At 30.7% G+C, this 17,500-nt stretch overlaps 1 protein-coding gene across 1 annotated transcript in view; it reads left to right on the top strand.

Moving 5' to 3' along the window:
• Positions 1-859: 859 nt before the first annotated feature.
• LOC145297518 (pituitary homeobox 3-like) overlaps positions 860-17,500 on the top strand; it is a 269,787-nt gene continuing 253,146 nt past the window's right edge. The window contains exon 1 of the mRNA XM_080143428.1: positions 860-6,385. Coding sequence (XP_079999554.1) covers positions 5,836-6,385 — 550 coding nt within the window. The 5' untranslated portion in view covers positions 860-5,835. The remainder of the gene's footprint in view (positions 6,386-17,500) is intronic.

The raw sequence follows: 17,500 nt of genomic DNA, 5'->3' as shown, positions 1-17,500 counted from the left end.
ATATATATATATAAGTGTGTGTGCGTGTGTGTGTGTGTGTGAGTGTGTGTGTGTGTGTGTGTGTGTGTGTGTGTGTGTGTGTGTGTGTGTGTGTGTGATTATCCACGGACGGATGTTTCGCTGTATTACAGCTTTTCAACATGGCTGATTAGACGAGTATTTTTTTCTGAAATTCCACACATGATGGTACTAATTCAAACTATGACACACTAAAACATACACACATACACATACACATACATACACACACGTACATTAAAACACACACACACGCACATATGTGTGTGTGTGTGTGTGTGTGTTAGCCTGACGAAATGCTCATTGTCCCATATATTTTCATAATTTACAATAAAAGAATATATATATATATGTGTGTGTGTGTGTGTGTGTGTGTGTGTGTGTGTTTTATATATAGAAAATATGCAGGTTACATATATGTAATGTATATATTATATATATAATATATATCATATATAGTTTACATATATTAAATATACGTCTTAAATATATACATATATATGTATGTATGTATGTATGTATGTATGCGTATATATCTTTTATGTGTATATGTTTGTAAACAGGTGTGCCCATGTACATTTTTTGTTGTATGTGCGTATATTTGGTGTATATTCGGTGTACAAACACGAACAAGGCGTATATCTACATCAAAAGTGCCTTCGAAATTGATGTTACTCTACGGAAGTAAACGAACGAATTGTCAAGTTTTGTCTTCGTAATAATAATAATTATCAGTAATAAAATGTCGGAACTTAAGTTTAGTTACTCAATAGTAAAAAAAAAAAAAGTATGGTAGTAATAGTGGTAGCAGTAGTGGTCGTAGTGGTCGTAGTAGTAGTAGTAGTAGTAGTAGTTTTAATAGTAGTTCAGGCAGTTGTCGTAGTTGTGAAGTCGGTAGCAGAAGATTGTCTTTCGCTGTAATGGACGCTGAATTTTGTCGATCAGGAAACATCTCAGCCAATCAGAATCCGCGCGTCAAAAAGTGACCAATCAGCGACCACGCTATCATCATTTTATGTATTTACTTTTTTTTTTGTATATAGTTTGTTTCCTGTGGATATTTTTTTTGTTTGTTTCTGTTTCATTTCTCTACTCCCACTTCCGCTGCCCGTTGAGAAAGTGCCCGTGTGTGGAGCATGTAACGTCTCCACCCCCCAAATGAGTTGCTGCGTTCGGTTTTGAGGCAAGCGCAAAACTGCTCGGCCGACAGTAAGGCTTACTACTACGGTCGACATTCACCTTTCTATTGTATTCGGTGAATGTACAGGATTCCATATACCTATTGTATACGTATTATTCTTTTTTTCTTTGACAAATTCCAACCAAGAAAACGAACCATAACAAAATTATAACCAACGGAAACAGGAAAACGAAAGAAACACATTTAAAAAAAAAAAAAAAACGAAAAAAAAATGTGTTTTGGAGGAAAATAATAATTGAATGACGAGAAAAAAAATGCGGAAAATATATATTTAAGCGTGTTGTTTATCAAAGTCCACGTGTGTGAACGTTTAATTTTTTTCTTTTTAGTGAAACAAATTATATATACACACACACACACACACACACACACACACACACACACATATATAACAATATACATATACGTATTGTAAATAAGCAGAAATACATACGTTGAAATAATTTCACGTTTGATAAATACAAAACACTATATATATATATTTATATATAATACATATATATATAATACATATATATATATACATATATATATATTCAATACATATCTGCACACAGATAAAATATTTGAATATCATCACTGAAAAATAAAATATATATTATATACATATAATAAATAGGTATCGATATCATATCGACGAGTTACACCTTTTTTTTTTCAATACGATAAAAAAAAAACTATAGAACGTATATATTTAATAAGTAATGTTTACTGTGAAAATCTGATGTCATTTTTTATTAATTTAATCCGCGAGAAACTTTAAACATCACTTATCGTCATTACTTGGAGAATACAGTCTTTTAAAATTATATCGATAAAATTAATAACTTTGTTTAGATATGTATACATATTTAAATTCGTATGCAAATATATCTGTGTAAATAGTTTACACGTTCACATATCGACTTTAGTGACTCAATACTTATTTTAATAAGAATTATTACACATCTGTTGACATATATATATATGTATATGAAGATATCTCTTTGTTTATGATTGGCTATAATTAGACGAATTAGCGTGAAACAGCGTTACATAACCATCCGTGGTGATTCGATTGTCATCACTGGAATGATGGATAAGAGGTAAACGGAATTGATTCTGATGCATAAAGATACGGGCTTATAACAAACTGTAATAAATACAAAGTACACGCACACACTCACACATATACATACACATATATATACATATGCGATCATATATATATATATATATGCCTATTTTAAATATTTGTTATTGATATATATATGTATTTATTTATGTACACGTTTACATCCAAATCGACTTCTATAAAACATAGTAATCACAACGAACTTCAACCACACCCAGGAAGTATACGAATAATATAATATATAAGTCAAAAGAAAAAAAAAAAATATATATATATACTGTCTTGTAGTATTATGCTCGGAGCATAATACGTTTCGTATTCATTGGGAAAGGTTTCTGTTACAAACGGATCTATCTAAAGAAAAGAAAACATCTTGTATGTACTACAAAAGCGCGAACTATTAACTTATATGGATTCATTTTAAAGCTTGGGTACACAGCGCACGGCTAAAATTAAAAAAAAAAAAAAAAAAAAAGAAAGAAAAGGGGGGGCAAACCAGACTGGATTTAATCGGAATTTTAATATAACCCTGATTGATTGACTTATTCGAGGTTCGAATAATTCTTAGAGAACCGTAAATTGGTCATATTCTTTGAGATAAAAAAAAAGGTTGTAATTTGACCAAACAGGTGATATTTATTTTTTAAACATAAAGAAAACGTGAAAAAAAAAACATAAAATAGTAAATAAAGGTAAGAAAAGAAAACACAAAATACACACATATGCACACGTATATATACATATGTACACGTATATATACATATGTACACGTATATATGCGTATGCAACTATACTCTAAGTGATTTCTAAAGTGCAAAAAAAAAATATTCAGGATAATCCAATTTTTTGTTTTTTGCGTAGTTGTAAATAAGAAATACATAAATAGTTTGCGTCTGTGAAAAAAAAACAAAACAAAATTTAAATCAATACAAATAAATAAATACTTATATAATACTTACATATTTATTTGAACCACGAGTTTTACATATTGTTTTAGAACAAAAACAATCTAAATTTCATAACACACACACACACACACATACATATATATATTTCTATATTCATAATTTTATACATGTCTCAAGTAGTAGTATTTTAAAAAATAAACTAATTTTATATATAATAATTAAAGCGTTATATAACTAAACAAATCAATTAAACACACACACACACACACACACACATATATATATATATGTTATATGCATTATATAATGCATGTATAATTAATATGTGTTATCTAAGTTTTAACGAGTAGTTTCATGTTTAGTTAAATCTATTTAATAAATTTTGAAAATAACTCATTTTCTTGTTCTAATGATAACAGTTGTAAATGGTCATTTTTACATTCGAATTTTTTTTTTTAAATCAAAGATAACAGCGAAAAAGTAACTAATTTGTAACTAGTAGTCATTAAAACAGAAGGTAGATTTTATTTCAGTTATAAGTCAACTCCAGTAAATATAATCAATATCATTCCTATAATTAGTTCATATTATTAAAGAATAATAATTTATCATATTTATTACAACGTCATATCATGGGATAACTTTAAATCAAATTCAAATTTACATGTTTACCGTAAATGTAATTTATTGTATAGAATTTTGATATAATTATAAATACACCCGACAATATCGTCAAAGACCATATAATATATATGTATATATATATCATATATATGTATGTATTTATTTAATATATACAATTATATAGAGTAACGCACACTCATATATATATATAGATATATATATAGAGACACCTATATACACACACATATATATATTTATATATATAGATATATACACTATTTATATTTCTAATAGGAAAAAAGATACACACACACACATGTAGATATTGTCTGAAAAATATATAATTTAAATCTTATAATAATTTTTTTATTTTAAAACATTTCGATATTATTATCATTTATATTATTTAAAATATTTAAAATTAATTTATTGTATTTTTTTATATGAAGAAAAACTTCAAATTATATTGTCTATAGTATTTACATTGTATTCAAAAGAATACGTTTTAATCAGATGTAATAATGTTTGACGATCATATAACTATATATTAAATCTATACAATGCGTGAAATCTTACGCGACAATACTCTTTACGCTATAGACAAGATATGCGATCCGGTCATGTTGACATAAGAAAAGACTCTATTTACTAAACAGTTCAGATTTGATAAGCTGGCTAAACAAAACCTATTTTGCGAGCAAGCAATATACAAACACGAAAAAGTAGATACGTATCAAGAAATAGGTACAAACAAACGCAAAGCTCAAACATAAACCTCTTATTTTGCTATGTGCTTGTCGACACATACTTGTTATATGTTTGGCTATTCTTACGTTTGTTAATCGACTTTCTTACAAGTTTTAGTAGAAAGATAAACGCTGTGATCTGGATTTTCTGACTGCAGATTTAAAAGCAAAAAAAAAAAAAGGAAGTATTTTTTACAGTAAGTGAAGTAATTTCTTTGGCTAAAATAATTTTAACTTCAAGCAAAAAAGAAAATATTAGTGTTTATTTAAAAATAAACTAGCATATCATAGATAAAGTAAATATAAATAGCTAAATAAATAAAAGTAACACACACGCATATATATAAAATTAATACATACATATATTTACATACAACGAATAAAGTAATAACAATTAAAATATATAAACAAAATATAATTCCCTATGAAAAATTGTTTACAAATTTTAAATCTGTTCCCACAATTAATAAAATTAATCTATAAATTCCGTTTTCTATCTTTTAACAAAAAACAACGTAAACATTATATATGTACATATTCCTTAATATATTTTTAAACATAACACAAATCGAAAACTAATATATATCTATACACACATGACACCTGGCTAAAATACACACTGCTAAAATAAAATTCCAATTTATTTAAATATATGGGATACGCATACACACACCAGTTCACGGATATATACTTCACACATACACTGGCGTATAAATCATTATATATACACACCCATGTCTATAATATAAGACCAATATCGGAGCTTCGCTGCTGTTGGGGAAATATAGCATTTTGATTGGGTTGCTAAATATATCTCAAGGTGCAACAGATTATTCATGTCAGTGACACGCCTTGGGAAGTTAATTCAGTATTGACACACATTTTTATTATACCAAGACATATCGACGCAGAGTTTAACAAGTACACCATAATTACAGGAGTTGGCTATTAGGTAACATAGCCGTAGTTTCGTAAATTTGGGCAAAATTTGGGGCCGAGAGGCGCCCAATTTTGACGTTAGCGTCCGCACAAGTTTTCACTACGGCGGCGTTGACGGCATTGACGTCGGCAGCTTTGACAGTGTCGGAGTTGGCGGCGGCCAAGGCAGCCGGGCACCCCCGGGGCGGCAGCGTGGAGATTGCCGACCTGTTGCGGGCCAGGAGCTATTACTATTCAAGTTACAACAACGGCTATAACGTCGTCGACGTGCCGGCGCCCAACTCCATGGACTCGCTTAACGATACGCTGTGTCTTGATGAACTGGTCAGCGAAGCGTCGGCGGCGGCTGCGGCCGCTGCAGCCGCCGCGGCCGCCGCTGCCGCGACCACCGGCGGCGGAGGCGGTGGTGGCGGCGGCGGAGGTGGACCCCCTCCGTCATCCCACCATCCACATCATCAACACCATCCGCATCACCAACAGCACCACCACCATCCCCACCAGCAACACCACAGCCACCCGGGTCCACAGGCGCACCAGCAACAGGGCCCACCAACTTCGGGAATGACGGTGGTACAGCACCTGGAGGCACGGACTAATACAAATGGGGGTACGACTTCACCCGATGGCCATTACAATGGCTCGAGTGCCAGCAGTTCGAACAGCAACACCAGCTCAAACAACAGCAGTAACAACAATAGTCAAACGAACACGAGCAGTCACAATAACACCAACAACAACAGCAACAATAACACTAGCAGTAATGCGGGTATTACAACCCGGTGTAATAATCGGCAATCGAGCATCACATTAACGGAGAACCCTACGGAAAAAGCAGGTAAACAAAACTGTTTTCTTTCTTTGTATTTCAACATTCCCAGAGGTTCATACAGTCCCTTGGGGTCGATATATAACATTTGTCGAGACACACGCAAGCAAGATAACCAACTGAATACCTACAGTAGTATTTGTGTATATTAATGTTCCATAAAACTTTGTTCTGACTCATTTATTCATCGAAATTATTTACTGATTCTGATTAGTTCGATATCTTTATGCGAATGAATGGTTTCAATATTTCAATATAAACAGTAGTGTTGGGACGATTATCGGAACCGGAAATCGGAAAATCGGAACTTTTTGGGGAGATATTGGAATCGGTATCCGAATCCGAAAAGTTGTTTTTATCTTTCGATTCCCAAATCGATTTTTTTTATTGTTTTTTTTTTTTAATTTTTATTTTTGTTTTCTTTTTTAAACTTAATTTTCCATTGCTGGTGCTAATGATAAAATTTTAAGTATTATAATAAATTCTAAGGAACAAGTAAAACTATAGACTACAAATTTTGCGCTGGAGAAAACATATGTTCATATAAGATGGGATTTTACGGTAATCCGAAAATTAAGAAATATATATATATATATATATATATATATATATATATATATATATATATATATATATATATATATATATATATATATATAAGAGTAGGTAGTAGTTTGCTTGAAGCATTGTTGGTAAAGATATATATAGAATTTTTTAAAGCCAAAGACAATGCGGGGAAATACCGGGGAAAGTAAAGAACGAAAAACAAACAAGCACACCCGTCTACATTTGTTTGTTTTTCTTTCTTTGCTTTCATAATTCCGGTATTTCCCAGCATTGTCTTTGGCTTAAAAAAAATTATATATATATATATATATATATATATATATATATATATATATATATATATATATATCAACCATCTCTAATAAATAGGTTATTTTTTCATCAGTTTCACTCATATGGCTACAATCTGATAACGATAGATTAACCAACAATTACATAAACATATTCGATGTTACAACCACAAAAAAATCAGTTTATGTGAAATATCCAATAACGATAATAATACCCAATAACAACAAATATGTAAACGCAATTTCAATTAAAGTTTAAATGCAAAATATTAAAATAAATAAACGCAATAATTTACATCCGTATACAAACACTTTCCTCTAACATTTTTTTATTACTATCTAGGTAGTAGTTTGGGAAATATACATATATATTTCTGTGGAAATATGATTTTTTCGATTATATTTCACTATTTTTTTTATATACAAATTCTTAATTTATGAAGCTCAATGTAATTGCAGAACACAACAAACAAATGACAAAAGTCTATATTCCAAATTTCATGGTGTTGACCATCTTACAATTTATTCCTTTAATTACGTTGCCATTTACAATTCTTGACATTAACTGTTTTGTAGTGTAAAACCATTTAATTATTATATCAATCAATGAAGTTATACTACCCTTAACACCTCAGACGAAATAACAACTATCCATCCACCAAAAGAAAATAAAATGCATTTGGACATGATTACGAAATCCGAAAATTGGAAAAGAAGTTGCAATTAAATTTATTTCATCTATTATTACGCCATGTTGAATTTTCAAATAAAATCACTAAAATTTAAATATTTGTATTAATAAATTGCATTAATTTTGATATACTAAAAAAATATTGGATTTAGTATTTTATTAATTTATTAATTTATTATATAAAATATTTTATATATCTACTTAGATAATATTAATAATTGTAATATATATAACAATGTTTATATTTATTTAATTATTAATTTATTATATATATATAATTGTATATATATAATAAATTAATAATATATATATAATTATATATATATATATATATATATATATATATATATATATATATATATATATATATATATATATATATATATACTTCAGAATAAAATTATCTAACAATCAACTGGTATGGAAACCTGTGATTTTATAAGATATTACTAGCAGTAATATTCTATAAATACTATCCCACCTAAATAAGATATGCTCGATATACAAGATAGAGCAAATAAATAATATATATATATATATATATATATATATATATATATATATATATATATTGCTCGTTATTGAATGATAATCAACAAATGTTTCACGCTCCCATATTCTATTGTCATCAAAATATATTAAAAAGCCCATTTTTCAATAAAATCGATTGATTGTCTGCTCTAGTTGGGAACCCATAGCGGTGCACTGCGAGGAAAGATCACATGCCTCTGAACAGTCACTTAGTCAACAATACATTGTAGTCTACATTGCACTTTAGACAACCTACATTTGCATTATAAAATAATTTTTTCATGTATAATAACTTGAATTAAAGTTTAAAATTCAAAAGTCAAGTATCATGGTAAAACTAAGCTGTAAACAAAAGCAGTCATTTAAAAGGCTCCCCTGTCATATCAAAGAACCTAATTTTGCTTTTAGATTCCTGGCCTTACTGCTGGGTGATAATAGCTTGAATTTAAGTTTAAAATAAAAAAATTCATGTATTATAGTGTAATTGTGCTTTAAACAGAAACATTCATTTCGAATGCACTCCTGTCATACAAAAAAAAACTTACTGTTGATTTTATATGTCGGCCTTTCGGCTTGTGTGGTAATAAAACTTCTAACAGGCACTTGTAATGTTAGGCTCTGTCGACCGTTCTTTCTTTCAACGGATTATTTCGATTATCGATTATCCATACTTATCAAAGACATTCTGATATAAAACCTATTTCAAAACACTGCTAGGCACATAAATTACCTTCCTGTGAAATTTAATGAAAATCGGCCTAACCGTTTTCTAGTCCATAGGGAACGAACACACAAAGTTCACTTTACATAATAGTAGAGATAGAGATATATAATAATTGAGAAAACTATAATTGTATTATACACACACACACACACACACACACACAAACATATATATATATATATATATATATATATATATATATATATATATATATATATATATATACACGCAGATATGTATATAGTTTGTGTGTATATGGTTTTAACAGGTGCCTTACTTATGAATTAGTCTTAGCACTGGTGGTTAAAAAGCTTCAAAATAAAAAAAAAGCAGAACGTTTTCATTTCTATTAAATAACAAAGCATATCTTTAAATGAAACACAACCCTATTTAATCAATTTAAAGGTTTGCAAAGACAGAAAACAACTTCATGCCCATAAAAAGCATGATTTATGCATCTCTATATAAATAAAACAAAGCAGGACTAAACGGGAAAATTTCAACCGTTTCCGCATTTTTGTTAGGGGCCACTGAAGCTTAAAGATTATCTGAAATGTGTCACGCAACCCCAAAATAATAATGCATGAATATTAAATTAAATATTAAATTAAACATGCATTACTACTTCTGTCGCCTCCCCCCAAAAAATAAATATTAGGCGATGTTTAAAAATAAAGAATAAGCACAAAGTTGCTGTATATATATATATATATATATATATATATATATATATATATATATATATATACATGTATATATATGTATATATACATATATATACATATATATATACATGTATATATATGTATATATATACATATATATACATGTATATATACAAATATATACATATACATATATATATATATATATATATATATATATATATATATATATATATATTTGTATATTTTGGCAGCAAGTCATTATTCAAGCACGTCTGATTGTACACGACAGTTATTCTTTTTCCGAATTTTCTGGATATCTTTTCTATTCGCCGAGCAGTCTTTTATTCATTTCAGCTGGCATATTGTATATATTGGCGCCAAAAGTTCTTCTTCTTCTTAAGCTTTCTATCGTTGCAACCGATCGTCGTCAGGAGCGATAGTTGTTGTTATCGTTTACCTTTTCTTTGAGGTTTGCTGTATTTATATTATGTTATAAACTATAACAACAACAACCGCTCCTGACGACGATTGGATGCACCGACAGAAAGCCCTTGAGAAGAATATGGCTGAACAACAACTTTTGGGCGCCATTTTATACAACATGCCAGCTGAAAAAAAAAAAACGCTCGGCGAAGCGAAAAGATATCCTGAAAAATCGGAAAAAAGAATAATTGTCGTGCTCAATACGACATTCAATTGAATATATATATATATATATATATATATATATATATATATATATATATATATATATATATATATATATATATATATACAGGGTGGCGCATAAATCACTTTACGATTTTAAAAGGATTTTTTCCGATATATCTATTTTTATTTATATGGCATTTTCTTATACATAAATAATTGAAAACAGATACATATTGGCCTCTTGGCCAAGATCAAAGTGTAGTATCTGTTCCGGCAGATGCTGCACTTAAGATAATTTGTACCAGTCAATGGAGGGGAAACCCTCTATACTGGGACAATTATTTTTGGTAACCAGAGTGCCCCCTTTTTGCCTACTTTTAGGGGAGCTGGTTTTTACCTCACATTAAAAACGGCCTTGTGCCTAATTTGCTCAGTGGGGGAGCAAATAAATACCATCTGTTCTTGAGATGCTGCACTTCCATTTCTTGTTCTCTTTCGGTGCAGGAGCAGCCCTTCACGACTGAGACAATTTTTATTTTTGTACCTTTTCTCCACTTTAAAAAACGACCATGGTGTCTAACTCTGTCCCGTGGGGAGGCATTGTAAATAGGTACAGCTATGCAATAACAAACGAATTAATAAAACGCATTGATTTACAAAAACGAAATTTTCTTTTAAAATGGTGATGATATTTCTGCGCCGCACAGTGACTTATGCGCCACCCTGTATATATAAAATTTCTTAATATTTCATATATGCATTTACATATAGTTTTTTACTATTCCACATATATTTATATGATGGACTCTCACGTCGATTTCGACGTATGCCCTTCCGCCACAACAACTAAGTTGCTAAGAAATACATACAGATGATTTGTTTCTCGTGTTGAAGGCTTTGTGTAGAAAGAACCAACCACAATTTTTTGGGTATTATTGCTAATCTTTGTCGGTGCAGATGGCTGCCACAGGACAGAGTTTACAGTAGACCGCAGGTTTTACAGGTTTCCTTCTCCTAGATGTATATCGTAACGAAGACGGGGGCTGCATTTCGCCCAGTGAATTAATGCGCCCCCAGATACCAACCCGGAAATTTCTACGACTCGGCGCGGTACACATACCACCTAGCGTTTCGAAATGGTCACCCATCTGGTACGGCCAAGCTCAACATTGCTTATATGTGCACACACACACACACACACACACACACACACACACATACACACACACACACACACACACACACACACATATATATATATGTGTGTGTGTGTGTGTGTGTGTGTGTGTGCGTACGCGCGATTAAAGACGTCTTTATATATATACTAGCAGTTCAGTCCGGCTTTGCTCGGGCCTATGTACTGTTCATAACTGTATGTGCATATATATATATATATATATATATATATATATATATATATATATATATATATATATATATATGCACATAAAGTTATGAACAGTACATAGGACCCAAGCAAAGCCGGGCTTAACTGCTAGTACATATATGAAATAGGAATTAATTATTCACACTAACTAAGGCATATTGTCAGTTGGACTTGTAGGGTTAATATCTGGGACCATGCTACAAGAAACTATGTAGGGAGTTTAGTATCGAGATGTTTGTTCATAATACATTTAAACTTCTGCGTGTTTATACAGTCAGGGATGTCGGAAACGGAGAAGAAATTTCAAAGTCTGATTGTCCAAGAGAAGAAACTATTAGAGTATAAGTCTTTCCGGTATCTAAAGTCGTCAACAGTAAACGATGGTTTACAGCTTGTCAGATTAATCTTTGTACGTCGCTGAGGTATAAGTGGCATGTGTTCATCAAAACACATCCCATTAAAGTACTTGTAAAACTGGCACAGGGATGCAACATTGCGGCGAAGAAACAAATGTTGGAGAGTGTGGAACCTATTAGATTGAAGACCCTTTTTAAGGGACCATGTTTACGAGACGGAGATTAGAAATAGATGCACTGGCCCTGATCTGGCAATAATACTCCAGGCCTGGGCAAATGGTGGTTTTGTAGAGGTATAGGATACTCGCATGTGTGAGTAATTATCTAGTACGGTAATGGGAGACCACCCTCTTTGCAGCAGCCTTAGCAATGTCTTCAATGTATTTATTCCAATTCATGTTTCCTGCGAGCATGAATTGAAACAAATACATAAAATATATTACCAGAATTCATTTTTCGATTAATCTGCATTTGCAAATTTTTTTGTTTCATACTGCAAATGGTCTCCCAAAATGATCACCTTTTAGTACTGGCCAGGTTAAACGTTGCTCAACCTCTATGGTTTTAAGAAATACGATCTGTCGGACTGGTTTGTTCCGCGAATTCATGCACAAAAGAAAACCTTTGGATTTTAAAAGAACTATGTCACCGATATACGCTAGTTTCTATATTTCTTTGTTGTGATATGGCGGCGTCTTTTTATTGTATAATATTTTCCTGTTGAATTTGAATATCATGGGTTTCGATAATCCATTCGCAGTACAAAACATCCTTGACACCTTTTAATTAAATTATTAAATCAGTGCATTAAATCATATATTCCTGTTACAGTTTATACAGTGTGATCAAAGCCTGTTAAAACATATATCCGTGTTTCAGTTTTTACCGTTTGATCAAAGTCCGTTAAATAATATGCTCGTGTTACAGTTTATACAGTCTGATCAAAGTCCGTTAAATCATATATTCGTGTTACAGTTATACCGTGTGATCAAACTCCGTTAGACAATATATTCGCGTTACAGTGTATACCGCTTGATCAAAGTCCATTTAATCATATATTCGTGTTACAGTTTATACCGTCTGATCAAAGTCCATTAAATCATATATTCGTGTTTCAGTTTTTACCGTTTGATCAAACTCCGTTAAATCATATATTAATTTTACAGTTTAACCGTCTGATCAAAGTCCGTTAAATCATATATTCGTGTTACAGTTTATACCGTCTGATCAAAGTCCATTAAATCATATATTCGTGTTACAGTTTATACCGTCTGATCAAAGTCCATTAAATCATATATTCGTGTTACAGTTTATACTGTCTGATCAAAGTCCATTAAATCATATATTCGTGTTACAGTTTATACCATCTGATCAAAGTCCATTAAATCATATATTCGTGTTACAGTTTATACCGTCTGATCAAAGTCCGTTAAATCATATATTCGTGCTACAGTTTATACTGTCTGATCAAAGTCCGTTAAATCATATATTCGTGTTACAGTTTATACCGTCTGATCAAAGTCCGTTAAATCATATATTCGTGTTACAGTTTATACTGTCTGATCAAAGTGCGTTAAATCATATATTCGTTTTACAGTTTATACCGTCTGATCAAAGTCCATTAAATCATATATTCGTGTTGCAGTTTATACCGTCTGATCAAAGTCCGTTAAATCATATATTCGTGTTACAGTTTATACAGTCTGATCAAAGTCCATTAAATCATATATTCGTGTTACAGTTTATACCATCTGATCAAAGTCCATTAAATCATATATTCGTGTTACAGTTTATACCGTCTGATCAAAGTCCGTTAAATCATATATTCGTGTTACAGTTTAACCGTCTGATCAAAGTCCGTTAAATCATATATTCGTGTTACAGTTTATATCGTCTGATCAAAATCCATTAAATCATATATTCGTGTTACAGTTTATACCGTCTCATCAAAGTGCGTTAAATCATATAGTCGTGTTACAGTTTATACCGTCTGATCAAAGTGCGTTAATTCATATATTCGTGTTACAGTTTATACCGTCTGATCAAAGTGCGTTAAATCATATATTCGTGTTACAGTTTAACCGTCTGATCAAAGTCCGTTAAATCATATATTCGTGTTACAGTTTAACCGTCTGATCAAAGTGCGTTAAATCATATATTCGTGTTACAGTTTATACCGTCTGATCAAAGTGTGTTAAATCATATATTCGTGTTACAGTTTAACCGTCTGATCAAAGTCCATTAAATCATATATTCGTGTTACAGTTTATACCGTCTGATCAAAGTGCGTTAAATCATATATTCGTGTTACAGTTTAACCGTCTGATCAAAGTCCGTTAAATCATATATTCGTGTTACAGTTTATACCATCTGATCAAAGTCCATTAAATCATATATTCGTGTTACAGTTTATACCGTCTGATCAAAGTCCGTTAAATCATATATTCGTGTTACAGTTTAACCGTCTGATCAAAGTCCGTTAAATCATATATTCGTGTTACAGTTTAACCGTCTGATCAAAGTCCGTTAAATCATATATTCGTGTTACAATTTATACCGTCTGATCAAAATCCATTAAATCATATATTCGTGTTACAGTTTATACCGTCTCATCAAAGTGCGTTAAATCATATAGTCGTGTTACAGTTTATACCGTCTGGTGAAAGTCTGTTAAAATATATATTCGTGTTACAGTTTATACCGTCTGATTAAAGTGCGTTAAATCATATATTCGTGTTACAGTTTATACCGTTTGATCAAAGTCCGTTAGATCATATATTCGTTAGATCATATATTCGTGTTACCGTTTGATTTAGGTTCGACAAATGCGTTTATAAAAAAAAAAGAAACTCGGAAATATTTTTCCAAACATGTAAGTTTACTAAAGTCCTTCAATATTTGGTGATTGCAGCTTATTCGATAGCAATTCATTTATTTACGTTTTACTTTTATTCTGCTACGTCATTGTATATAAACTGTCCCTACTCGGCGTTGATCCGGAATGTTTCTACTTTCATTTTTCTTTCGTTTTTTTCCCGTGTTTTTTTATTTAACCAAATTATTACTATATCCTGCTTTAACCCCATCACCGGCTTATTACATCCTCGTGTTTCTTTTACAACTACTTCAATCTAATGTGCTTTTCAACTTACATAGACTCGAACAACCAGAAAATTAACAAAATTCCACCCCTTTACTATAGAGATGTTTAGATGCCGGAACGTTCTCCTCTTATAGTTACTTTCTTTAAATTATTTTTGAATCCCTTCCCTGTCCCCCGTTTTCTAACTGTATATTAGCAACAATTTGCTTGGTTTGGGGCGAAGTAAGGTCAAAATAAAATATGTTTCTGAATTTTTTAGATGAGGATAATTTGTGCTTTTTTTGGGTAGTTCAGATTACTATTCTCATCAAGAGAATCATTCTCAAAACGTTTCGGCCTCTGAATTTATTTGGGTGTATCTCATTGAACTCAGGAATCTTTCTGTCTACCTCGGGAATCTTTCCGTCGAACGAGTATCTGCCCTGAATTTTGAATAAAACTCATTATTTACTCCACGGCACAGCATGCTCTTGTTCCGTCAGCCACGATGGAGTATAAGTGTTAACTAATTCGCAATTGTTTACTTAGTGTTGCCCGCACGGAGGATTGAACCTTAAACGCCAAGAATATTCAATTGCGAATTACTGCAGACTTCTATCCGGTCATGGTTGACGGAACGAGAGTATATTAATATTTTTGAATTAATAGTTTGCTCTCTATATTATGAAATTTGTCGCCTTGTACACGAGTCGGTTTAAAAGTAATTCCTCCTATTTTTACCTCAAAAAGTTGAAGAGCTACGAAAACGGGAGTGGTACCATTAAAACGAGCGACCTTTTTGTGTTCCAGGATTTATTTTTTTTTTACACAGTCACCACCATTTTCAATACACTTTGGCCAGAAATTCAATGACGCATCTCTACTTCTGACTTAGAGTCTCACACGGTCAATATCTTCAAAAAATAATAAATGCATAAGTTCGGTCATCATAAAAATGCAGTTTGCAATTCCCTTTTGTTCATTCGGCCGGATGAAAAATATAAGAGCCATTACTTTTGAAGCGCCCCGGTATACAATTGAATTCCTCAATCATATAATATTGCAGAAGACAAATTTACCAAATTTGTGGAAGTGGTAATTCGTGTATATCATTCCAATTTAAACTGTAGCCATTGAATATAACTCAAACACTAATCTTAATATGCTTTCGGTTAAAAATAAAAATACACTTTATAAAAGTAATTTATAAAGTTCATTTATAAAGGTAATTTATAAAATTCAATAAAAGTAATTTATAAAATTCAATAAAAGTAATTTATAAAATTCAATAAAATCCAAAGTCGTAACGGATAAACACGAATTGAATAAAATAAACCATTTTATTACTAATATATCTATATCTATATCTATATCTATATATATATCTATATATATATATATATATATATATATATATATATATATATATATATATATATATATATATAAATTTAATACAATATAAAAATATATATTCTATATAAATAAATCAGTAAATGTATGTATGCGTCTGTGTGAAAATATTTAACCGATGAACTCTTAAACTCCTGCTCACACAGAAATTAATAGGAAATAAAAACTTTGAAAAGTGATAATTATTAGATTTAGAAGATGTAATAATAGATTCGGTTATATGGACGTCAATGTATATTTAATACAATCGAAAACCAAAACATCCGTATATAAAGAAATATCGATTTTTTGTTTTCCTTCAGATTTTATAGTCATCATTGTATATTTCAGTTACTTGCTTGGCAGCAATGAGTTAACATTGCTTCACAAAAATGAGTAAGAAAAAATATATAAGTTAAAAAAAAAAACCCCAAAAAAATCAACAACGATAAACAAGTTTAAAATTACCGGGATTTCTTAGCATTTCTGGGAAAGAAACAAGTTAGACATGTGTCTGATTGCGTCAAAATAAATTTACACGTAAAATACTAAACTATATTAAAGAAAGATTATTTCCGTAAATCGAATAATAAAAAAATACAATAAAATAAATCAAAAATTTAGTTTGAAAAAAAAAGTACATATTAAAACATTTTTTGCATGTGAATATATATATATATATATATATATATATATATATATTTGTGTAGAAATATATTTTCTTATAATATATATCAATCCTTATTTTAGAATCTCAATGTAATTAAAGAGCAATATAGAGAATA

The sequence above is a fragment of the Euprymna scolopes genome, chromosome 18 (assembly GCF_053919585.1).
Source record: "Euprymna scolopes isolate OS-2025 chromosome 18, ASM5391958v1, whole genome shotgun sequence".
Taxonomy (NCBI): Eukaryota; Metazoa; Mollusca; class Cephalopoda; order Sepiida; family Sepiolidae; genus Euprymna; species Euprymna scolopes.
Note: the sequence above shows the minus strand (reverse complement) of the source record. Positions and strands in the feature narration are given on the sequence as shown.